The sequence below is a fragment of the Eurosta solidaginis genome, chromosome 4 (genome assembly GCF_040869045.1).
Source record: "Eurosta solidaginis isolate ZX-2024a chromosome 4, ASM4086904v1, whole genome shotgun sequence".
In the NCBI taxonomy this organism is placed as follows: Eukaryota; Metazoa; Arthropoda; class Insecta; order Diptera; family Tephritidae; genus Eurosta; species Eurosta solidaginis.
The window spans coordinates 40,767,264-40,792,436 of record NC_090322.1 but is presented as its reverse complement, the minus strand read 5'-3'; the positions used below and the strand labels follow the sequence as shown (position 1 = coordinate 40,792,436).

Below are 25,173 nucleotides of genomic sequence, written 5' to 3'. Positions count from 1 at the left end.
AAATATGTTCGGACGAGTGTATCCCAGACTATTGAATCTAACTGTTCTTTGCCAAATCTAGAAGAAGGGAGTTCCTGCAGCTGCGCCAACTATCGCGAACTCAGCTTTCTTAGTATCGCATATAATGTGCTGTCAAGCGTATTGTGCGAAAGATTTGAGGCCACCGTGTACCTTATGAATGTGGCTTCAGACATGGTAAATCTACCATCGACAGAATTTCACTATGCGCGAATCACACTTTCGCCGTTGATACACATCGCATTTCCGTCGATTTAAAGCCACCTTCGACGGCACGAAAAGGAGCTGCCTATATTGCGCTATGTCTATGACATTGACATCATCATGAATACCTTCGTCGTAAGTTCTGCATAACTCAAACTGGAAAAAGAAGCGAAAACGATGAGTATGATGGTGAATGGGGACAAAATGAAGTACTTGCTGTCATGAAGCAAAGAGTTAGCGTATCCATGCCTTGGAAATCATGCCATTAGTTAGGATGGGGGTGCCATTATTTCGAAATGGGAAAATACTTCTTTTATTTGCGAATCAGCACTAAAACAAACAACAACATCAGTCTTTAATACAGTAAAGAATAATTGTTGCCAATAAATGCTACTTTGAACCAGGTAGGCAATTGAAAAGTAAAGTCTTCTCTCGGCATGCGAAGATTATGCTCCACTAGTCATTTATCGTTGCGGTTCTATATGGTGCAGAAGCATGGACCATGACAACGTATGATGCGATGACTCTGGAAGTGTACGAGAGTAAATTTCTTCGACAGATTTGTGGGTCTATACGCGTCGGTGATGGCGAGTACCGCATAAGATTTAATAATGAGCTGTACGAGCTTATGCATATAGATGATGATCTGGCCAGGAACGAAACAAAGGAAGACAGCTCTAAGGACCAGGTGAAAAACAATTTAAATCCTGTTGGTGTTACTAGTTGGCGCCAATTAGCCCAACGCTGTAGCTATTAGCTCACCTTGTTGGATGGCCATAACCGTTTAAACGGTTAAGTGCCAGTTAAGTAAGTAAGTAACTGACAATGTTCTGCCTTTATATGCACTGTTTTACTGAATTATGTTATATTTCGTTATGTATTACAACAGTGGCGTATTGAAGTTTTCTTGCGCCCGGGGCAAAATATTTTTAGTGAATCTTTTACTAATAAAAATAAAAATTATCCAGGAAGTTCTGCTTTTTGGACCATTTTGCGACCCCTGCGAGTAGCGCCCGGGACAAGATGCCCCCCCCCCCCCCCATCACTCCGCCACTGTATTACACGAGATTTTCGCGTGCTTCTTGACCATACAACATAAGTTTTAATTTATTTCCAATGAATGTTATGCGTCGGTTTTGAATGAGAGAAATGTCGAAAAAAATGTCACGAAAGCTTTGAAGTAAGTGAACATAAGCATGCAAGTACATGCACACATACGTAAATACATGTATACTTACTTAAGTAAAGCACCACACAAACAGGGAAATAATGAATAATCTGTCATAATGACAAACAGTCAAACTACAAATCGACAAAATGTCACTTAATATAACGAGTGAATGGCAGCCAGCCACCTATTCAGACTTGCGGAAATTTGATCTATGTCGGCTAAGCCCACTCTGCGCAAAAATCAACAGACAAAGGCAGTGAGCACTTGTACTCATAATTATTACAAAGGTGTCGCATACAAAATTTGATACACACAAAGGTTATTTGTAATAGCACTTATAGGAATTTGCCTGCTGAGGGTGATATGCGTTCTTACAGCGGTATTTGTGAAACAAAAGAGTAACTGGAAAGAGTTTTTATAATGTGGTTTTGTTATGCTAATAAATAGCACGTGGATGTATTCAAGCTAACAAGTAAGTAAGAGCTAAAAGCAATGGGCTCGAAATATAACTTTATCGGCACGTTGAATGCCTAGAGACCCTTCATTCCACAAAATATTCATGAAATTTGCGATGTTCTGATACAAACCGGATCCGGTAATAGTATCGGCGTGACTTGGAGCAATTTCAGATCTTAAAACTTAAAAACGTCATACCTCTTCGTACAAGAATCGCGCCTGAATGATAACCGAATCCTGCCAGTTTGGGAGACCAAGTTAAGAAAAGGATCTAATAAATCACAGTCGTGTTATAGTTTAAAATTAAAGTTTTCAGAAGTGACCAAATATGCAAATTTCTACTGGTACGGAATGCTGAATCCGTCCATTACATGCCAAATAACGCCGATTTGAAGGAAAGAAGTATAATATTGAAAGGGATAATATGAGGTAATATTATTCTAAGCGGTCTCGAGGAGAGCCCAAAAGACAAGTACCACTTGAAATATTGTTATGCCAACAAGACTAGTAATGGAAGAGAGTGAGGGAGAGGGAGTGAGCGCTTCAAGATAGGTAAGGTTATGTACCGTGGGTACAGGGTTGCAAGAGGTCCATTTCAAATCTTCCTGCTATTATACATATTATATATCAATTTCTTCTTCTTGTTGACACTTTGCCTTAAACTTTCTTTTTAGGATACCTCCACAATCATGAATCCATGGTTATGCTTACGAGCTCTTACTCATTTGAAAAAAAAAAAAAAAAAAATGGTTATTTAAAACTGCAAATATCTTGCTATTTATTGCTTGCAATAACTTCCCCCCCCCCCCCCCCCCCCCCCCCCCCCCTCAAGAAATTCATATGGTTGAATGAATACCATAAATAAAGCCCCTAGCGAATTTAGTGCTTATTAAACACAACTTAAAATATTGTAAAGTTCATTTTTTTGAACATATGATTTGCGATATTTTGTACCGATACATTCTGCAGCTGTTTTCTAAGCCTTTAACTATTCCGCGGGAAAATGCTCTTTATTTTCCTACGGAACCGGCGAGCTGAACACTTCTTCACAAATCTTCAATCGTAAGTTTTTCTTTGAACCGTCTCATAAATGTAAAGTCTGATAGTGAAAAAAAAATTAAAATACCTAGAAAAGAGTATGATTAATAATTTTAATTGGTTCGGTTCGGCAGTATTTAAGTGATAAAGCTGCTTATGAATAAATCAGCCTATCAAGTACATCACATTTTTTCAATTGGTAAGTTTTCCCCTTTTCTAACCCTTAATTTAAAGTAAAGTGTGCGATTAGAGTGAAGTGAATTAAATGAGTAATTTTTCCTAGATTGTCTTGAGGATTTCCTAAGTGGATTTTTGGCTCCTCTAAAAGAAATTGCCACGAGTGCACTAATTTATGCATATCCTTGATCGAAAATATGCCATATCTTCCACGTCGACATAATCGAAGCATCCCAACCAATCTAGTTACATCAAAACGCTGGTGCATCAATTAAGGAAAAAGAAAACCTATATCTAATATCTTATTAGTATATTCATATACATACGTACGTATTTATGACCACCTTTCCGACGGGGAAAGGTGCAAAATATACCAGGAAATCTAGTATATCTGTTCAAAGCCTTAAAATTTTGAAATATTGACACTAGCTATCAGGACCTTTTTTTCATTGCAAATTACCAGTTTTCTTATATAGAGAGCTAAACTAATTTATCAACATATATGCATAATTTCTAAGGAAAAGAACTGAACTCTAAATTTTCTAAATGTTAATTTAAATATTTTTTATATTAAAATATATACTTTTTTCTCTTAGAAGAAACCATTTCAATATACATATATGTAGATTCGTTCATATATATATATAGATGTCTTAAAAAAATTAATTAAAACCAAAACTAAAATGTAGAAATCACATACATACATTCATACATACATAATTACATTTGTAAGAACAAGAAAACTGAAGTAAAAGAAAAGAATATTATTCATTTTAGTATAGCTATAAAACACTTAGTTATACAAACATAATTATTTCGTAAATTATTGTTGTAATCATGTGGTTTAGAACCGCATGATAACAACCCTAGCTTAACTCAACATGTCATCAAGATTCTTTTCAATTCCTCTGTAGCTTTTCCAGAGAGATCTTATGGTAAGCGAGTTTCATTCATAATCGCATTTGTCTGCTCTAATCTTGCATTTTGTTTCTTTTATTTTCGCTTATGATCTCTCTGGCTCTTTAACTCCCTAAGTACAGTGTCAATCCAAACATTAGGACAACTTAAATAATTTTTTTTGCGGCATTACTTATTTGTGGTCGAATAAAACTAGTTTTTTTTGATAACCTAATAATAATTCTAAATGCGTAAAACAAATTAAAAATATCAACAACATACATGTCAAAGAAGTAATAACAATAATGACCATCGTGCTGCTGTTCACTAGCGAGAAGGCAACCGTAGAGAGCAAGGTGTTGTTAAATGTATAGATTAATGTATTACGTTAATTTTTTTCAAACTGAGTTCAAAATTTCAGATATTATCTTGGTAAGATAACAAATGTATATTAAAAACTTAATGCTCTTACAATGGATTGAAGATATATTTTAATTTGAATAAAATTGTGATTATGATTGTTTAAAGTTAAACATTTTGGCCTGATTCTGATGGAGGTGTAGGTGGTTTAACGGGGCATCTTTAACACCAACGATGCCATGGTAGGGTGGGTTAGGAGCAGCCGTAAACCCTATACGGACGAGCTGCAAGTAAGGTGGTAGGAAGACGCGGTTTTCAGTTAGGCACCCATAGGCTCATAGATAGTAGATTTCCATCAGTGTGCAAATAGTGTAGTTTATTGTGTTAGAGTGTTAGTTTTGGGAGGAATTCGCTTGATCGCGCGACTGCGTTTAGGAGCCAGTGCACACGCCGCAGTTACGTGATGACGATACAAGCGTCCCTCACAAATCCTTAATAGGGTCATCCAACTGACGGTTCCATAACAGTTAGATTTAACTGGCCGGTAAACAAAGATCACATATAAACTGAATGTGTCCATAGTGTTGTCAGAATTTGTTTGACGACCAAACATTAAAAACACCAACTAGGTACCAGGTAGAATGCAATAAAAGATGCTTCAAGAATTTGCCACTAATCTCGTTCTGAGAGGCATTCTTTAAATCTAAGGTGCCTTAAACAGTCCTAGCATTAGGAATCGGCTTCAGTTGTATTTATGCACAATTGGCTGAGTGGTAGAATTGTTACAGTGGGAAGGAGCTGACGAATTGGAAACCTTTTTAGAAGGAAGTTTCTGAGTACCGTGAGGGCCGGTATGCATAAATGTACATACCACGACATGGTGAGTACTCAACTTGAGATATGAACCAAACTTAAAAGCTGCCACGGAAGCTGAATGCGCAGAGTTTGGAAGCCTTCCGTTTTCTTTTATTAACCTGTATTTAAAAATGCTAAAAAAGATTTACTTTACAACTACAGTCTACTATAAACGTTGGTAGTGTCTTGATAGACTAGTATTAGAGGTTTGCAGTCCTTGTAAGTGGGAAGTTCCAGGCTATCCTGAATGACGTTATTTATTTCGATATGGTGACCAGTTGGGTCGAAATCTGTATACTTCATAACAAAGAAAATATCGAACTAGCAAGTATCTTGATGTATTTTATTATTGTCGAGGATAATTTGAAGTCACCACCACAACAGTAAGCATACACATACATATATAGAAGGCAACGAATAATATTTCACGCACATAACCAGCAGCTTGAAGCGAAGAGATTATTTCACGTACACACAGAAAGAGAAACAATCAACCATCACGTTATCATCAGCTAAGAGCAGAAGCTGTTACTCACACACACACACATGCATATAGCTAGAACATAAACTACAGAGATACATGTATATAGCTAAATAACCAAGTATGAGATATAACTGTTCTAGAAGGCATGTTCGTGAAAAGCCTAGAACTTAGGAGAAATATGTGAACAAGGCTAAATGAGAGTATAATGCTAAAGTAGTGTAAATAAACAACATTTTGCCATACTGAATATTGAAGTTGTTTATTCGACAGTTTGGAGAGACGAACGTTAGCAAAAGGTGCATAATAATCAGGCATACCGCAAAATTCCTTACAATACGGTGCTCCTACAGTCGTTTCTCTGGACAGTTGTATATGCCGTGCGCTCAGCGAATCTTCGCGGCTTCACTAATGCTCCCTCTCAATAGTGATTGGTGTGTAGACGGTACACTTCATGCTTTACTGCTGAGCTTCTAAGAAGCATACGTATCGCCACGTATCAAATATTTTATCCCAGAGTTAAGCGTGGTTCGTCAAAGCATTGAAAAACACGACACTTTTGAGCTTGACGAGAACTTTGGGTAGGCCAAATACTACGATTCTGTGACTTTGACACTGGAGTATAGAGACGTATGGTTTTTAACAAAATCCATGCTGATCGGTCTTTATTGGCCTCAATAGCTTAAAGATTTTTTGGCTCAAGAAGGGAATGTGGTACCTGTTTCGATATATTTTTAAGCAATAAAAAATGTAAGCAAGGAAATGTTGCTCATCAACGGTTTGAAGATTTTGGTCTTACTTTCTTAGTGACTTGCAAGAACCTTCGCGTGGGTAGGACAGGGGGTGCATTATTATTTTGGGGTTTACGTAATTGCATCATAACCAGACACTGGCCTTGAAATGGAGAGACGCAACCTCAGATTAGGTTACCAGCTCTGCAGCCCTGAAATGAAGATGTAGCAGAAAGTACTTCGCGATGGTTGTCAAAGGTGATTTATTATTTATAAATACCGTTACATATTTTCACCGCTGATTTCCTAGTAATTTCATTCAATGGTTGGCTTTTAACAAGCTGTGAAGCTATTTAGAATCTTTCAATCGCGCTAAGCATTTGCATCAGTCAAATGATTTACCATTACTGATTACTTGATTATATGCAAATCACAATGATCTACATTAGAACGAAGTAGTTGAATCAAAGACAAATTTTGAAGAAGTTGCATGGGAGACTCATTTTTAGGCAGAATTATGAAATACAATGAAGTTTGTCCTGTCCAATTAGGTCTTTGTGATTCAATCACGTCAGAGCGGCTAAACTAATGACTTGGAAAAGGGGTCCTGTGCCCCTTTTTTATAGAAGGGCGTTAGTGTGGAAGGATCTGGAACAAACTCATAAAATTGCTATGACTCTTCGTGAACTTGTCCAAGACCAATTATATTTGGTTTCTGGGACATGTAGATAGATTTCTAAGCTATTTTAGAAAGATGGGCAGTGGCGTCGGCTTCTGCTTTTAAAAACTTTCATACGTAGACTCAATATTTTATAAGAAAGGGAGAGTGTTAGCCCCCGAACCACTTTTATTAATCGTCATAACTCTGTTCTCTATTTGAAAAATTATGTTTAGTGTAAGGACCATAGAGATCCAGGTCTAGCAATAATGGAAAGTCGAACGGTGGCATCCTCTCTCCCTCTGGAAGTCAGTTTTCTGGTTACTTACCCGAAAATTTTCGAATCATTCCGGGACCATTTCTGAATAATTTTCCGGCTATTTCCAGATCATTTTACGGCTTTCCCGGGTCTTGTCGGGGCTATTTTTGGCGCACAACGAGATTATTTGGGATAATTTTTGTACCACTTCGGAATCATTTTCGGATCGCTTGGAGAATCACATTGAGGCCATTTTCGAATTATTCGGGAGAATTTCAGTTAGTTGGGAATGTGACTGGACTCATTTCAGGTCTATCTGTAGATAACTTCAGGATAATTTAACGACAGTTTTGGGATTGTTTTAGGAATTTTTTTGCGACTATATCTGAATTGCATTGGGTAAATTTAGATACCATTTTGGAATTATTTTAGGGAACTTTTCAGGGTCACTTCAAGATTTCCAAAAACCATTTTGGGGCCGGGTTGAATGCGGGACTATTTGCGATCAGCTTCTCAACTTGCCTTGTAATAATATCGCCAAAACCATTGCGTAACTATTTCGGCATTGTTTTCATATAGTTTTACGATGGCTTTTAAGGGTATTTCCGAACTATTTCGGACCGTTTCAAGAATGCGTTCAAAGCTATTCGGGCATCATTTTGAAATTGTTTTCGAAACAACTACAATCATTTAACGATAATTTCGTAAAAAGGTATTTCAGGGGAGTATTAATCCCCATCTTTTTAAGAAATCCAGTATATCTTTCCATCATATCACGGAATATCGCAATAATTCGATGCTGTATTTTCTTAGTGCTGAATGAAACACGGGCATAGGCTAGTTATGGGCTGCAAGTCAAAAGGCAGGCTTGCTCGACCTTCATGGAATTTTCTGGTAGGTATTGTTTTCAACCTTTAAAGTACCAACGCGACAACAAAACAATGAAAAGCGCAAACCCCACACTTTGTTTTTTTTAAATATGTTCCACCCTAATACGCTTACACATACTTACTTCTACTATAATTTTTGTTCCAAGGAAAAAATCCATCAGTATTATATGAATGTTAATGACCAAACGCAAAATGCGTGCAAAAGCTCATGGCTAATGCAATTGGCAATTTTAAAATGTTTGCCGGCTTGGAGCTGTTGGCCTACTGGAAGTTGATTATTGGAAGTTGGTAATCACGCGCATACAAATAAGTAAACAATATTGGCAGCAAAACCAATGTCATTGCATATTTGCAATGCCGTATCATAGTAGGTGTCACTATGCTATACCAATAAATTTGCGTACAATCAAAGTTGATAAGGCCGTGAATATTTCGTAAGTCATTAATTGTTTCATGTGTTAAGTGCTTAGATAAAATAAAGAAATGTAAGGCTAAAAGGCCTGAATGCAAAGTACTAGAGATGCTAGATTCTAGGAAAAATGCACGAAAATCTTCACACAAACACCCGGTGGATGATAAAAATTTTCACCACAGAGAAAAATTTCAGCACGGAATGATATTGGTCACTGGCAACCTAGGTAAATGTCATCTCTCACTTATTGCGGGAGCACTTCTATTTATCACTAGCTTACTAGGAGGATGACAAATCCGATACGCAGATCCTAGCTGACTTCGACTACAAAAGATTGGCTTGGAAATAAAACGCCAGAAAATAGGGGAATAAATTTCTGTATCATGAGAGCGAATAAGTGTATGCCTCATGATTTGAACTCAAGCATGATCTGTTCAATCCGCAAGAAAGGCGATCCTGCAAATAACTTCAATGCTTCATAACGTTCGCAAGATTATATCCAGCACACTTTGCGGAAGACTGCAGTTCACCTATTGCCGAATTAGATTAATGTAGCCACAATATCTCGTAAGTAATCGTTTTATCCTCCTGCTCATAAAAGTATCAGATATATTTGACTTACTAAGGAGATATCGTAGACTACAGTTTCCTGTATAGTAACCAGTGAGAGTTTGTAGATCCTGTCTGCTTAGATTAATGAGTTTGGCTTGTACTCTCGTTGCTGGGTGTATAAACATTTGGCCTGTCTTAGCACTGTGCATTTAATCCAGTGTTGTCTGAACAGCTTTGTTTCCCAGCTACTTATTGTTCTCATAGTGTGCCTTTGTGAGTCCACAGAAGAGCTCTGGACCATAAAATGCTGCCATAGCACTCTGTATGGCTAGGTAATCTGTCGGTTCCTTACCTTCATGTCCCTGATGCCCAGAAAAGCCGTGTTCGTGGCTCCCAGATCCACTAGCTTAGAAGTAATTGTGTAAAACCACAAGGCACGCAAGGTTGTTGGGCTGTCTGACTTAATGAGAATACTTCTTGAGGATAAGCGTCTTCATAGACATTATCTACCGTAAACTTCAATTGCATGGCTTTCTGGCTGAAAAATAGTGGGAGAGCATCCTGTTGGTATCAATTTCTTGAAGCTTAGCCTAAAGATGCAGATTACTTAGTCATCTGCGTACCCCTCCGTGTCAAATCCAGAAGATTTCAGTAACTGGAGGAGGTCATCTATGACTGTGGTACACAAGAGAGAAGAGAGTACACCCCCTTCAGGGCATTCCCTAGTGGAAACAATTGAAAAAGCAGTTGCTCGGGTTTTTCTGGCTTTGTTATGAATACTGCTTTAACCTTTGCCCACATGTTTGGAATGTAGCCCAGCAGTAGAGCTGCTGGGACATATAGGTTATTCGCTGCTGTAACAAACAGCGAAGACTCCCACTACAAAGCCCAATGCACTTGCGCTTGAAAGTGGTGAGCTTTGTTGCTAGGCTTTTTGCTCTGCTTCTTATCGGCGGCAATTAGCTTTCGCTTTCGTCTGGAGTTCAGCTTGGTTGTAAGTCTAAAGTTCAATAAATTTTTCTCTTTTTCCTCAGTTACCAAGATATCTGACAATGTTCACTCCTATCGCCTTACGCCAATAATTAATAAGTTTATTGACTTAAAGTTGGCATTGCTGAAGACATAACTTTATATAGCAAGACATTACATCAGTGAATTTTTAAGGCTTCCACAAAGCAGGGTAATAAATTAGAATATAAAAATAAAAGAAACGAAAACAGATTGACAACTGACCTTGCTTGTAGCAAATTGAAATAAGCATTTGCGATGGCCGCTTAAGCAGGTGAAAAACATTAACACAAATATGAAATAGAAAACTAAAAAAATAAATGAAGCAGCAAATTATGCCAAAAGCTAGAACTGGTCACTTGCGTACAACTACAAAAATGAAGAAAATAAATAAAAGCCAAGAGTCACACACACATGCTGAAACCACATATGGGCCTTCAGTGCATGCCAGAAAATCACGTCTGGCCTGTTTTAAAATACTCGTACAACATTTTCATTAGAGCTCGTTTTGCTTTCATTTACATTTTAGCCTTAAGTCAAGTGGAAGACATTGAATTACTTTCAATTAAAATAGTTAAATGAAAAATCCAAGTATTGAGTGTGTTGACGATGTGCGTATATGAGTTTACATACATACATACAATGCCATACAAACACAAATATGGCACACAAAATTGCTGAAAGGAAAAAGAGTGCAAAGAAGGCAAATAAAAACAAGTAAGGAAGGCTAAGTTCGGGTGTAACCGAACATTACAAACTCAGCTGAGAGCTATGGAGACAAAATAAGGGAAAATCACCATGATGGAAAATGAACCTAGGGTAACCCTGAAATGTGTTTGTATGACATGTGTATCAAATGGAAGGTATTAAAGAGTATTTTAAGAGGGAGTGGGCCATAGTTCTATAGGTGGACGCCACTTAGGGATATCGCCATAAAGGTGGACCAGGGCTGACTCTAGAATTTGGTTGTACGATATGGCTATCAAATGAAAGGTGTTAATGAGTATTTTAGAAGGGAGTGGGCCTTGGTTCTATAGGTGGACGCATTCTCGAGATATCGCCATAGAGGTGGACCAGTGGCGACTCTAGAATTTGTTTGTACAATATGGGTATGAAACTAAAGGTATTAATGAGGGTTTTAAAAGGGAGTGGTGGTAGTTATATATGTGAAGGCGTTTTCGAGATATCGACCAAAATGTGGACCAGGGTGACCCAGAACATCATCTGTCGGGTACCACTAATTTATTTATATATGTAATACCACGAAAAGCATTCCCGGCAAGATACCAAGCGCTTTTGATTTCGCCCTGCAGAACTTTTTCATTTTCTTCTACTTAATATTGTAGATGTCACACCCATTTTACAACGTTTTTTTCTAAAGTTATATTTTGCGTCAATAAACCAATCCAATGTCGGCCACCGTGGTTTGATGGTAGCGTGCTCCGCCTGCTACACCGTATGCCCTGGGTTCACACCCCGGGCAAAGCAACATCAAAATTTTAGAAATAAGGTTTTTCAATTAGAAGAAAATTTTTCTAAGCGGGGTCGCCCCTCAGCAGTGTTTGGCAAGCGCTCCGGGTGTATTTCTGCCATGAAAAGCTCTCAGTGAAAACTCATCTGCCTTGCAGATGCCCTTCGGAGTCGGCATAAAACATGTAGGTCCCGTCCGGCCAATTTGTAGGGAAAATCAAGAGGAGCACGACGCAAATTGGAAGAGAAGCTCGGCCTTAGATCTCTTCGGAGGTTATCGTGCCTTACATTTATTCTTTTTTTTTTATTTAAACCAATTCAATTACCATGTTTCATCCCTTTTTTATAGAATTATGGCATTTTTTCATTTTATTTTTCGTTATTTTCGATATCTAAAAAGTGGGCGTGGTCGTAGTCGGATTTCGGCCATTTTAAATACAAAGTGAGTTCAGATAAGTACGTGAACTAAGTTTAGTAAAGATATATCGATTTTTGCTCAAGTTATCGTGTTAACGGCCGAGCGGAAGGACAGACGGTCGACTGTGTATAAAACTTGGGCGGGCTTCAACCGATTTGGCCCATTTTCACAGAAAACAGTTATCGTCACAGAATCTATGCCCCTACCAAATTTCACAAGGATTGGTAAATTTTTGTTCGACTTATGGCATTAAAAGTATCTTAGACAAATTTAATCAAAAAGGACGGAGGCACACCCATTTTGAAATTTCCTTTTATTTTTGTATTTTGTTGCACCATATCATTACTGGTGTTGAATGTTGACATAATTTACTTATATACTGTAAAGATATTACATTTTTTGTTAAAATTTGACTTAAAATTTTTTTTTTAAATAGGGCGTGTTCGTTCTCCGATTTTGCTAATTTTAACTAAGCATACACATAGTAATAGGAGTAACGTTACTGCCAAATTGCATCATGACATCTTCAACGACTGCCAAATTACAGCTTGCAAAACTTTTAAATTACCTCCTTTTAAAAGTGGGCGGTGCCACGCCCACTGTCCAAAATTTTACTAATTTTCTATTCTACGTCACAAGTTCAACTCGCCTAAAAAGTTTCTTCGCTTTATCCGTCTTTGGTAATGAATTCTCGCACTTTTACGGTTTTTCGAAATTTTCGATATCGAAAAAGTGGGCGTGGTTATAGTTCGATATCGTTCATTTTAAATAGCCATCTGGGATGAGTTCCCAGGAACCTACATACCAAATTTCATAAAGATACTTCAAAATTTTCTCAAGTTATCGTGTTAACGGACCGACATGGCTCAATCAAATTTTTTTCGATACTGATGATTTGATATATGGAATTTTATATCTATCTCGATTCCTTTATACCTGTACAACCATCCGTTATCCAATCAAAGTTAATATACTCTGTGTGCAAAGCACGCTGAGTATAAAAAACTAAGCCAAAGCAGTGGAAATTGAACTGATTAGTTGGCGAGCGCAACAATTTCAAAAGCGTGTTTTATGTGCAGTGGCTACTTAATAATTCTTGCCTTCAACAAAAAAACAAAACTATGTTAGTAAAACACGCACAAGCGCGAATGGAAATATTATGTTTATCGAGGTCGGTTAAAAGGCATATGAATCAAATTAAGGCGATTTACAAATGACCGACAAACAAATTCACTTGGCAATTTTTTGTTCTTGAATTTAAAAAGTATGCCAAAATTTTGCGAAAGCGTTGAAGCGGTGCTGATACTGGTATGTGTATATGCCGAGTTGTGTGAGTGCAGCACGTACGTGTAAGTGAGTTGTAAGCGGACACGTAAGTGGTATGCTATAGGCAGGGATATACATATGCGGAATGTAAGTGCAGTTGTTGTTGTAGCAGTGAGTGCTTCGCCCCATCCAATAGGCGCGATCTGGAATCCAAGGACACTTGCAGTTTCAACAGGGGTGGACCATTGCAATTGAAGAGATGGTTGGTGTCATGTGGGGACATATTGCAAGTAGGACATACATTTTGTATTTCCGAGTTGATTCTGGATAGGTAAGAGTTTAACCTGTTACAGAGTACCCAGATAGAAGTTGAGCTAGAGTGACGGGGTATTTTGCTTTAAGAACTGGATTCGTCGGGCAATTCCTAGCATAGAGGACCGACGCCTGTTTGTGGATATCACTGAGGACCTGCTTGCGCTTTTTGGTTTCATACGGCTGTGTTCACAGGTGCTATATATCCTCATAATGCTTACGGAGATTACCTCTTAAGCCCCTGGGAGGTGTAGCCTCATCAATCAGATGTCTGTTGGGATGCCCAGGTTTCTGGGTATTCAACAGAAACTGTTTGTTCAGCATTTCATTTCATTCCCTAATGGGGAATACTCTCACCTCATTTTGTAGGTGGTGTTCTGGGGACATAAGAAGAAAGCTCGTAGCGGTTCTGAGAGCCGTGATTTGGCAGGCCTGTATTTTCTTCCAGTGACCTTTAGGCTTGGCGACCATATCGGGGCAATCGGCCGGCCAATTGCTTTGTAAGTGGTAATGAGCGCTTCTTTGTCTTTACCGCAAGTGCTGCCGGCAAGATATTTGAGGATTTTGTTACGGCTCAGGTACGGGATTTTAGGTATAATTGCGGTTGCTGGCTCGCCAAAATGAATATCCTGATCGAAAGTCACAGCCAATATTTTTGGGTGTAAGACAGTCGGTAGCATAATGCCATCGCCATGCATGTCCAATATGGTCGACATTTGCCGTGTCCATGTAAGTGCAGTCACAGTGTGTGATATTGTCATACAGTATGGAGTAATACAGAATATGTAAGCGTACCCTCAAGCGCCAATTTGATAAAATGTCAAATTCCTTAAACTATTTGCGCTTAACGCTGCAACTTTCATTTTTTATACCTTTCATGAAAATTAATGATATATAAAGTTTATCACGAACCCCAAAATTGGAAGTCATTAGAGGAGAAGAGATAGACCCACCAATAAGTATACCGAATTGATCGGGATGGCGATCTGAGTTGATTTAGCCATGTCCGTCTGTCCGTCCGTCCATCCGTCTATCCGTCTGTCTGTTTGGATGCAAATTAGCCTTTCACTTTTTGAGATATCTTGATGAAATTTTGTCAGTGGGTATATTTTGATGTCGGATTAGACATTTGTCGGAATCAACCGAAGCGTACCACTATAGCACATATCCCCCATACAACCGATTTTTCGGAAAAGAGGTTTTTTTATAATATTTCCCTCATTTTATTAATTAGTCAAAAGCTTAAAATTTCTCCAAATGCTTACGTATATAGCATTTATTGTTGTGACAAAAAGTCATAGAGATCTGGCGTATATATAGCATATATCCCAAAAAACCGATTGCTCAGACAAAAAACCTTTCGCAATTTCTACACAATATTGACAGAAGCTTCAAATTTCACTAAATGCTTTGGTATATATCAAATATGGTTGAATGAAAAAATCATGGAGATCTGTCATATATATAGCATATATCCCATACAACCGATTGTCCAGATAAGAAACTTTTCGCAGTTCCTACACCATTTTAACAGCTAGAAGCTTCAAATTTCACCAAATGCTTACGTATATAGCATTTATTGTTGTGACAAAAAGTCATAGATATCGGACGTATATATAGCATATATACCATACAACAGATTGTTAGGATAAGGAGGTCTTTGTTATTTCTGCCCTATTTTAACGGTCAGAAGCTTCAAATTTCATCAACAATTTACGAATGCGTCGTTGTTAAAATAACAAGAAACGTGAAACTTTGTATCCTCACACAAAGTACAGATCTATTTTTTATTTATAGTACATTTTATCACTTTTTATAACATATCTTGTACAGCCGATCATTCGGATATTACAACGAATGGGATAAGATTGCAGCTCAGCTCCTTTCATGAATGGTATGAAGTCTTCGAAGACAGTCCCGTCCTTACTTCTTTTATCGCATTTCTACAAAGCAAAAACTTGCAATCTCTTCAAAGGCACAATCCATTAAAAGCACTTGTTTGCTGACTTTGCTGATTTACTGATTTACTGCTGTATGTTTATAATTTTGTTGTTATTTACTAGTTTTATACTTCACCGTAAGTCTTTTGTAGTGTTTTAATTTAAGAATAATAAATTTAATTTGATTGCAAATTCGTTAGCATTCGCTCAGTTATTTTTATAACGTTTTTTATTGTTAAAATTATTTTTATAAATAAAACGTGCATTAGGTTTTTGGATTAGCTGGAAGTGGTTTGAGTTTTATTGAGAGTTTGGAAAAAAAACAAGCCCCTTTAATAAAGCTTTGGAAAATTTTTTTATTCGGAGTGCAATACATTTTGTGGTTTTTGGTATTTTATTATTTGTCTAAGGTGATTGAGATTTTAGATTGTATTTTTATTATGGCAGGTTGATTTTTTGTGAAAACGAACTCATAAATAAATATAAGGGAAAAATGAAACCCAAATATATATAAAAAGTTTTAAGTCGGGCTTTTGCCAGTATTTTTTCTTGAAAATATAATGTTTTCATACGATTTGATGTTTTATAAAGGTTTGAAGACTTGCATATCTAGGAAGTGGCTTGACTTCATGAAAAAGTTCTCGATACGATGATATTGGTAATGCAAGAACATTCCAGCCCCCACATCTGAGTCCATTTCGTAGTCATTGATACGGTTATTAGCTGGAACCGTGCCCTTCTTCCTAACATTCCTACTTGGAATGATAGTGTTAATACCGCCTTCAAACTGCAGTTTGCTGGGATAATATTCTATTTCGGAATTAACAGTTAACGGCGACAGTAAATTAAGGCTACTGCTATGATCATGAGCATTAACCTGTGCCCATTTGTATGGGTGAAAGTTAACCGATATCGCGCCATCGATTTTTCGATAGGATTTAGGCTCAGCAAAAAAAGTTCCACTACGCATACCCAAAAAATAATTTTCGAGCCTGCAAAAAAAATGACGAAAGGGTAAATTTTTCAACCAAAACACTCCCCAAAACCCAAAAAGTATTTTTTTTCTTCAAAAAAATGTTGTAAAAACGTTGCCGATAACAGTTTTTTGAAACAAATATTTTTGGGTTTGAGGAGTGTTTCGATCGAAAAATTTACCCTTTCGTCATTTTTTTTGCAGGCTCGAAAATTATTTTTTGGGTATGCGTAGTGGAACTTTTTTTCCTGAGCCCAAATCCAGCGAAAAATTAATTTCGCGATATCGGTTAATAAATTGACCCAGTCTAATAAGCATACAGTCTCCTTTTTCAATTGTAAGAGCTGCACATGATCTGCGACACTTTTCAGACCCGTCCATCTATCTCCATATGTACAGTGACCCAATTAAAATGTACATTTCTTCCTTTATCGATGTGTATTGCTTTAGAGTGTAACCTTTTAGATGTTTTGCTATGAGAGATTAAAGTCTTAATTGCTGCTTAGCTGTCAATGTAAAAATTACGCGGCTGCAGTTTAAGCTATTTCTCTCCAATGTTTCCACTGCTTCAGTCATGGCTACCACATCCGCTGGAAAAACACTACGACGATCTGGCAGCTTGTAGGATCTGTTTATTTCTGGAACTGCGCAGACCCTATTTATCAACTCATCTGTCATTTGAACGCTTCTTCGCTGACGCTCCGCCTCTATCGCGACTCTAAGAGATCCATCGAAGCGCAGCTAGGTAACTAGGTAGTCTGTGCGTCCAATATTTGATGACGCTTTACTACTATGGCAGTATTTTATGCGCTCAAGCTGCCCGAGGCATTGGGTCTTGTTAATGCTATGTTTTTCGCCACCAGGTCTACAGGCAAAATGTCCACAATGGCAAACAGTGCAGCCATCTCGTTTGTTTTCAGAGCCAGCGTAAAACTACGAATTGATAGCCTGCATATCCCTTCTAATTTTATGAGGTACATTCTTTTTTGTGTCGCCGCCCACCAATCATATATATTTCATAATCGCTATAAATGTCCAATGAGAGAGAGGGAGGGCGATAGACTACATGTACACCGCAGCATTCGTTTACATGCATCTAGTGCCGTCGAGGCCTTCTCTACTCTGTCCTCCACGTTGGATGCCACGACAACTTACTGTCTAGAATGTTTCTTAGATATTTTGTACGAGGTTTCTCCTGTATGAGGGGTGGCTAGCTAGTTTAAGCCTAGTACAATTCGTAATTTAGTGTTATTCCTATTTTTTTTAAAATCCATATGTTTTGATAAAATTTCTTCTACTTCAACAGTGTCTCAATTGAATGAAATAATACTGTAGCGAATTTACTGTAATTCTTCTTATTTGCAACCTTCTACTAACGTTCTTATCGCTAAACTGTTGAATAAATGACTCCAATATTCAATAATGCAAAATGGCCTTTATTAAAGTACTTCAGAATAACACTACTATTGCTCGCCAGATAGCGTCTTAAATCAAACTGATTGTCGTGCCTCCACTGACGCTGCTTTTATGCTGTGCGGTTTCCTCGTTGACATATTTCTAGGGGCTTCTATTTACAGAATTTACTAATTAGTTATCAGCTATAAAATTACTCAGCTGTAACTAAAGATGCACGATTTTATAGCTTCTCTCATTGCATACTTTCGAGAGTATCTCAGATATATGCATGTGGTTGTGCGTTGCTTATCCGCTTCGTGTACCTACATATGTGTAGACATAATGATTGATTCGTTTATGTAGATACAAGTGACTGTCTGCTTTATTGTTGTTGTGACTTCATTTACTTAGCATCAGACTAGTGATGTGAGTATCACTTAGTGTCACTAGGGGGACTCATGATAGCATATAAACTTATAAGGTGTAAAATTATATCCATTTACACACGCGGTTATATGAACGCACCTAGTAATACTCTTGATAAACTTGATTGTTTTTCAGCTGTATAATTTCCAAAAAAATTTTTTTGATTGTTATACAAATTAAAAAATACCAAGATTAAGTGAAAAATCAAAACTAAAACGCCTTTACTTGCTGATGTTGGATATTTTTGATGAAAATGACGTCTGTAATGTCTGCAAGGTTGCATTCCTTTGAGTTTACCGCGTTTACACAATGAAATGTGCGCGTAAATTTATACAAATTGTGTAAATGATTTTTCATACAAAATTTGACAGCTCGTGCGTAAACTAGATAAATTTATACGTTTACACACTTTATAAGGCATTTATACGGTTACATGAGTCCCCCTACTAATACTCGTCACAATACTTTTTACTTTTTTTTACTTTTCACATAGCTTTTTATGGGTTTGTTTCTTAAGTCTTTTGAAATAGTAATCAAGAATATAAATTTAAGCTTCCAGTAAGTTTACAATGATAAAAAAAAAATAATAATAATTTTCATACCATTAAATGAATCATTGCTGCATTGAGTGTTAACTTAGCCGCTGATTTTGCTTACCTGCAATGAAAAAGAGTAAAATTAATTAGATTATAGATTAATTATAATAATTAAAGAAAAAATACATAAAAATACTTTTGCTTAAAAGAACAATAAAAGACTGCTGGCTATAAATAACCACAAATAATTCAATTTTATTATTCAAAAGAGTTCCCACAAAGGAGCTAATTAGAAGATGACGTCATATGGACCGTTGTGTAACTAAAATAGAAGTTTGCAAATTCTTTTCATTAAAAGCCAATTATTATTTTTTTTGTTGTTGTTGTTATGCTAAAGGTATATAAGACTCAAACTTTTTATAATTTTGTGCTACCACTCCCCTTTTGAAAAATTAAAATCTTAAATTTCGTGCTTGTCTGCGCTATAATTATTTCAAGCTACTTAGCTCATAAAAATTATAGTTATTTTTGTTATTCATAAATTGTAGATTTATTTGAAATTACTTCTTTGCATTTTGAACTCATTTACTTAGTTGACATTCAAATAAGTGTCTTCATTTGCGAAAATCGGCAAACCGTTTGCGCACGCCTACTTAAACGTTCATTGTTGTGCAAATTGACAGCGCTTAGAACATTGGGAAAATGTATTATTAGTGGAGCAAAAAAAAAAAAAAAAACAAATAACAACCCAATTCACATGCTTAATTTGCTGTATGCTAAATATATCTGGTTGAATGTTTTATTTTTAATATTTCGTTTAGTTTGATTTGATTTGCTTTGAAGAAAAAGGCATGAGTACCAATAACTCTTGAATTCGATGCATATATATATATTTTTCGAATTATCGGTTAGTTATCATCAACCATTTCATATTATAACTTTATCGGTATCTATATAAAGCAAACCGACGAGTCGTGGCTTATAAATCGATAGCACGCTGATAAGAAATTGATTAAACTACGATAACAAATCGATAAACTTTTGAGAACAATTCAATAATTTTCGATAGAAAATCAATATATTTTTGTTTTGAAAAAGTTGATAAATTGTCGACAACATATCGGTGTTCCTTCGATAAAAAAATCGATAATATATCGATAAATTTTCGATAAATTCTCGATACCGTTTCAATAATAAAATGATACAATTTGGAATAAATCGAAACATTTTCAATAACATATCGTTGTTTTCGATAATAAGTCGATCCTTTCTAGAACAAATTGGTAGTTTACGATGACAAATCGATACATTTTCGATAAGAAATCGGTATTTTTTTGATAAACTATCGATAAATTTTAATAACGTATCGATAACGTTTCGATAAATTATAGATACATTTTCCATAATAAATCGATTAATTTTCGATACCATATTGGTGTTCTCTCGGTAACAAATCGATATTTTGGATAACAGATTGACAGGTTTTCGATAACAAATGGATGAATTTTCGATAAGTCGGTGTCTTTTTGATAAAGATAACATCTGGGTAGCAAATCGATAACTTCTCGACAAATTATCGAAACATTTTCAATAATAAATCGATAAGGATAAAAAAATCGATAAATTTTCGATAACACATTGATGTTTTTTCGATAACAAATCGATAACATTTCGATAACATGTTGACAGGTTTTCATAAGAAAATCGATAACTTTAGATGGTATTTTTTCGATAACCACCGAATAAGTCGTCGATACAAAACCTATAACCTTAGTAATTGACAGGTTTTCGATACCAAATTGATGAATTTTCTATAAGATTTCGGTATTTTTTTAATAACGATAATTTTTTGATAGCTAATCGATAACTTCTTGGAAATTATCGACACATTTTTAATAATAAATCTATAATGACGAAAAAAAATCGATAAAATTTCGATAACACTTTGGTGTTTTTTCGATAACAGACTAACAGGGTTTCGATAACCAATCGGTAAATTTTCAAAAAGAAATCGGAATTTTTTCGATAAAAAACGAATAAGTCGTCGATAAAAAATATATAACTTATTAGTTACCTTAGTTATCGAAACCATATTTCTAACATTTCGATAACACATCGGTGTTTTTTCGATATACATATTCGCAGGTTTTCGATAACAAATCGATAAATTCTGGATAAGAAGTCGGTATTTTTTTGATGACAAATCGATATCAAAATAAATTGAAAAATCGATAAATTTTCGATAAAACATCAGTGTTTTTTTCGATAACTATTCTATAACAGATTGACAGGTTTTCGATAAGAAATCGATAACTTTTCAAAAAGAAATCGGCATTTTTTCGATAAAGGACGATTAAGTCGTCGATAAAAAATCTATAACACATTAGTTGCCTTAGTAATCGAAAGCATATTCATAACATTTCGATAACAAATCGATCACACGTTTATACCACGTTGATAAAACATCTGTTACAAACCTTTCCTTTCTTTTCCCGCTCTTTTTTCCGTATTTTTCCTATTTTTTCCTTTCCATTTTCCTTTCACTGCTATTCCTTTTTTTGATTTGCTGTCTGATTTTGTTCATATTTACTCTACCGCGTATATTGTTCCCACATTATGCTACGGCGTACTAATAACACTTACTCATATATTTTGTTTTACTCCATTCGGGATACCAGTACTACACACTACCCCTACGCTTCCATGTTCTATAGTCCCACTCCGTACAATATACCAATATTCCACACCACGCCTTCATTGACTTGCTATGCAACTATATCCCCCAAACCCATATTGTATACGACTTAAAAAGATTACACTTACGCTTCCGATTGCATATTACAACATACGCTTACATTTAAGATTCCCCCATACCATAAGCAATCATGTCTGCATATCAACAAATTTTCTTGAGTATTGCAACTTCGACTTGAGTCACTCAGGAAGTTTTTGTTTCAATTCACACGCTTAAATGAAAACAAAAAAAAAAATAAGGCGTGCTTAAGAAAATGATTTTATTTGGAAAACAATTGGAAAAGGATTGAGGTCTTCTTATTATTCTGCGCTTGATGTTATTAAATGATAAAACAAACAGATAAGTAAAAAAACACAAAATAATGGTATTGAATAAATGAAAATCAAACCAATGATATTCGCAAAAAAAACCACTGATTTTGTGTCAGATTTGCCGAAAGGGCTTGTGAGCTGCACCTGTTGCTTTTAAATCAGTGTTGGTGAACATTTAATTCAACAAATATAAAGTTATTAGATGAGAATAAAAATAAAATTTTTAAAGTAGAATATTACATTTCGTAATATGAGGCTGAGTATTTACGACATGCGACATGCTATATTTCGAATTATTCCCTTAAATATATTGGTTAAATGAATTTTCTCAAGTGAATACAGTTACGTTTTGCACGAAACGGCTAAAAGGTATTATTTAACAGCTTTCTTAAACAGACAACCATAGCCGACTGAAGGAGGGTTTTCTGCATCTGCTCAACATGGATTGTCATATAAATTTCCTCATCCTATAACCAAATAGCGTGCTAGGCTTGAGATCGTTTACTCAAAAACTGCAGTGGCCTTTCTTTGACTATAATTAAGGACATATATTTGAAGTGTCAGAGCCCTCACAAAAGCACAGAAGCGCTATGAAGGAGGTATGGCAGAGGGAAAAACGAGACTTTCCACAAATAACACAGATTACAGGAAGAAGGAAATGTGGGACGATTGATTTCACAGAAATAAAATTCATTGCCAAGTACTGCCGTTCACCATGGCTATATTCTTCATCATAAAATACATCTACGCCTCCGCGCCAACAGATGAGGTCGGCGACATGTGGAAAGATGCTTTTCATGATAAGCTAGAAAAAACACACCATTTGTTGTTAATATTACAACCAAATACCAATACTCACTGAAAAATTAGCCGAGTACTACGGATATGAATTCAGTCCTTTGCCGTATGTTAATCGTGTAAGCTGTACTAGCATCTTATCTTTCAAGCCTGATTGCAGTTAGAGCCACTTACTTTGTCACATCTTACGCATCTCCTGCCTCGAAAACATTCTAAGCTTTTTCACTGCCTGAATCCGCAGTGTTTTCGAAACCATGCTTGACGACCTAGCACTAAGGTGAGCACCTGTTGTTGTTGTCGTTGTCGTTGTTGTAGCGCTAAGGACATACCTGAAGGCCTTGGGGACACCTCTACTTCCAAAGCAGATGTCGATAAAAATAATTTCTTTGGGGTAGTGTCATCCATTCGCATATTATGTCCAAGCCAGCGAAGCCCTTAGGCTTTTACTAGTTGGACTATCTTCATATCTGGATAGAGTCATCTTACAGAACCATAAATATTGCGGGGAACTTTTGTCTCGAACACTCCAAGCTTTTTTGTATTTGAACCTACAGTTGTTAAAGTCAGATTCTACGAAGTAACATCTCCCAAAGCGTTATGCCTTCTCCGCTAGTCATATGGCAATATATGTACGAGGTATCATCATACAAAGATACATCATGCTTTTTGGCTGTCTCACGAACAAAAAATATGAAACTAAAAAGATATAATGTCGGAATAAAGACTTGAAAAATGGAAATTTTGGCAATTAAGATACGAACATGCCACAATGAAAAGTTTCCGTGGAGAATCTGCTCATGAGACCTCTCTCCAACTTTACTCGGCTCCCACATTAGCTAATTCACAGAGAGCAATCTTCGACAGATTTATGTAACCGAACTGTGTAAGTATATTTCTCACTCATTATGCAACATCACTGTGGATGTATGTAATAGGACCCCAGCTCATAAACCCGCGAAAAGGAAGACGCCAAGTTTGCTTCAATCCCGTCTTTGCTTATTTTAGAAAGCAATTGCTAATGTTTTGAAATCATCAAAAGGGCGTAAGTTTTATCTTCTCCGACTTATTCTCTAACTGATCTATTAAGGCAAAGAAAATTTGTATTTGGGTGAAGAATAACAAGGAAAAGTACTTTGACGAATAAGAAATCTTTATACCAATTTATCTGATGACAAGTATAAAATCAGAACTCTGAAGGAATTCGCAGTTGAGAGGTAAAGTCTTCACTCGAGGAGAAAAGGACGCTTAAGGGTTTCACCTTATTGTCCTGATGTGGGCCTCGGAATGCTGGATGGTTTCGAAAAAATGGATGGGCTTTGGAGCACTCGAGGTACTTAAGTAGTGGAAGCAAATCCTTCCAACGGATATGCTATCTTAATGGATAAAAAACTGCAATGCAGAAAGTGTTCCGACCGTAACCGGAATGTGGCAACAAATTAAAGGGGAGGGTATCCTTTGTGTAGAAAAAAAAAACTGTTGGGGGGAAGCGAAGAATTGATCATCTTTGGCGCTAGTAAATAAATCGTAGTGCTACTCCCATAATCTCGGTATTTGCAAATAAGATTTCGTAAATATCGGAATCGCAAGAAAAACGAAGAGTTTTGCATGCAAAGCATGTTTTAGCGTTATTCTTCCATTCTTTTCTACACTGAAAGAGATGGTGCTAGTAAAACCAACAAATCGGTTCTGTTGTTCTTGACTTAACGGAGATTCGGTGAAATTGATCGAATTATGGTTAATTCGACCGAGTTCTTTGTCAAGCGAACAAATTAGTTTAGTCATTTCAACAGAAGATAAATTGTCGTTCTTAAGTTAACAAAATTCTGTAAATCAATCTAACTTATTTTCTTGTTAACACATCTGATCTCACTTGTCATTTCAACGGCGATCAACAGTCAATACATGAGCAAATTTCAAAAAGAATTTTACGCTCACTGCGTTCTCTACTTTGTACTTATGTATGCTGTGTACTATATGTATGCACATATTTACGTATGTATATGGCAGCCGCCGTGGTGTGACGGTAGCGTGCTCCGCCTACCACACTGAAGACCCTGGGCAAAGCAACATAAAAATTTTAGAAATAAGGTTTTTAAATTAGAAGAAAATTTTCTAAGCGGGGTCGCCCCTCGGCACTGTTCGGTAAGCACTCCTAGTGTATTTCTGCCATGAAAAGATCTCAATGAAAACTCATCTGCCTTGCAAATGCCGCAACATAGGTACTTTCGTACAAAGCTGTCGCAACAACTTTTTTTGTTCATTTGACTACTAAAACGGTCAATTACGAATCAACGATTTGTCCGCAGTTGATTCAACATCTTGTTGCGATGGATAAAAATTGACAGAAATTTCGGTTGAATTACCCCGTATTTCCGTTGATTTTACCAGTATTTTTCTTTCAGTGTA

General features: G+C 36.4%; 1 protein-coding gene across 6 annotated transcripts in view; it reads right to left on the bottom strand.

Annotated features, from left to right (window-relative positions):
• DAAM (disheveled-associated activator of morphogenesis-like protein) overlaps positions 1-25,173 on the bottom strand; it is a 267,323-nt gene that overhangs the window by 62,723 nt on the left and 179,427 nt on the right. Inside the window, exon 1 of one of the 6 annotated variants that reach the window (XM_067781301.1) lies at positions 18,970-18,992. The exons of the other annotated variants lie outside the window; for them this stretch is intronic. Coding sequence (XP_067637402.1) covers positions 18,970-18,984 — 15 coding nt within the window. The 5' untranslated portion in view covers positions 18,985-18,992. Of the gene's footprint in view, positions 1-18,969; positions 18,993-25,173 lie in introns of those variants that run through there. 6 annotated transcript variants of the gene reach the window in all.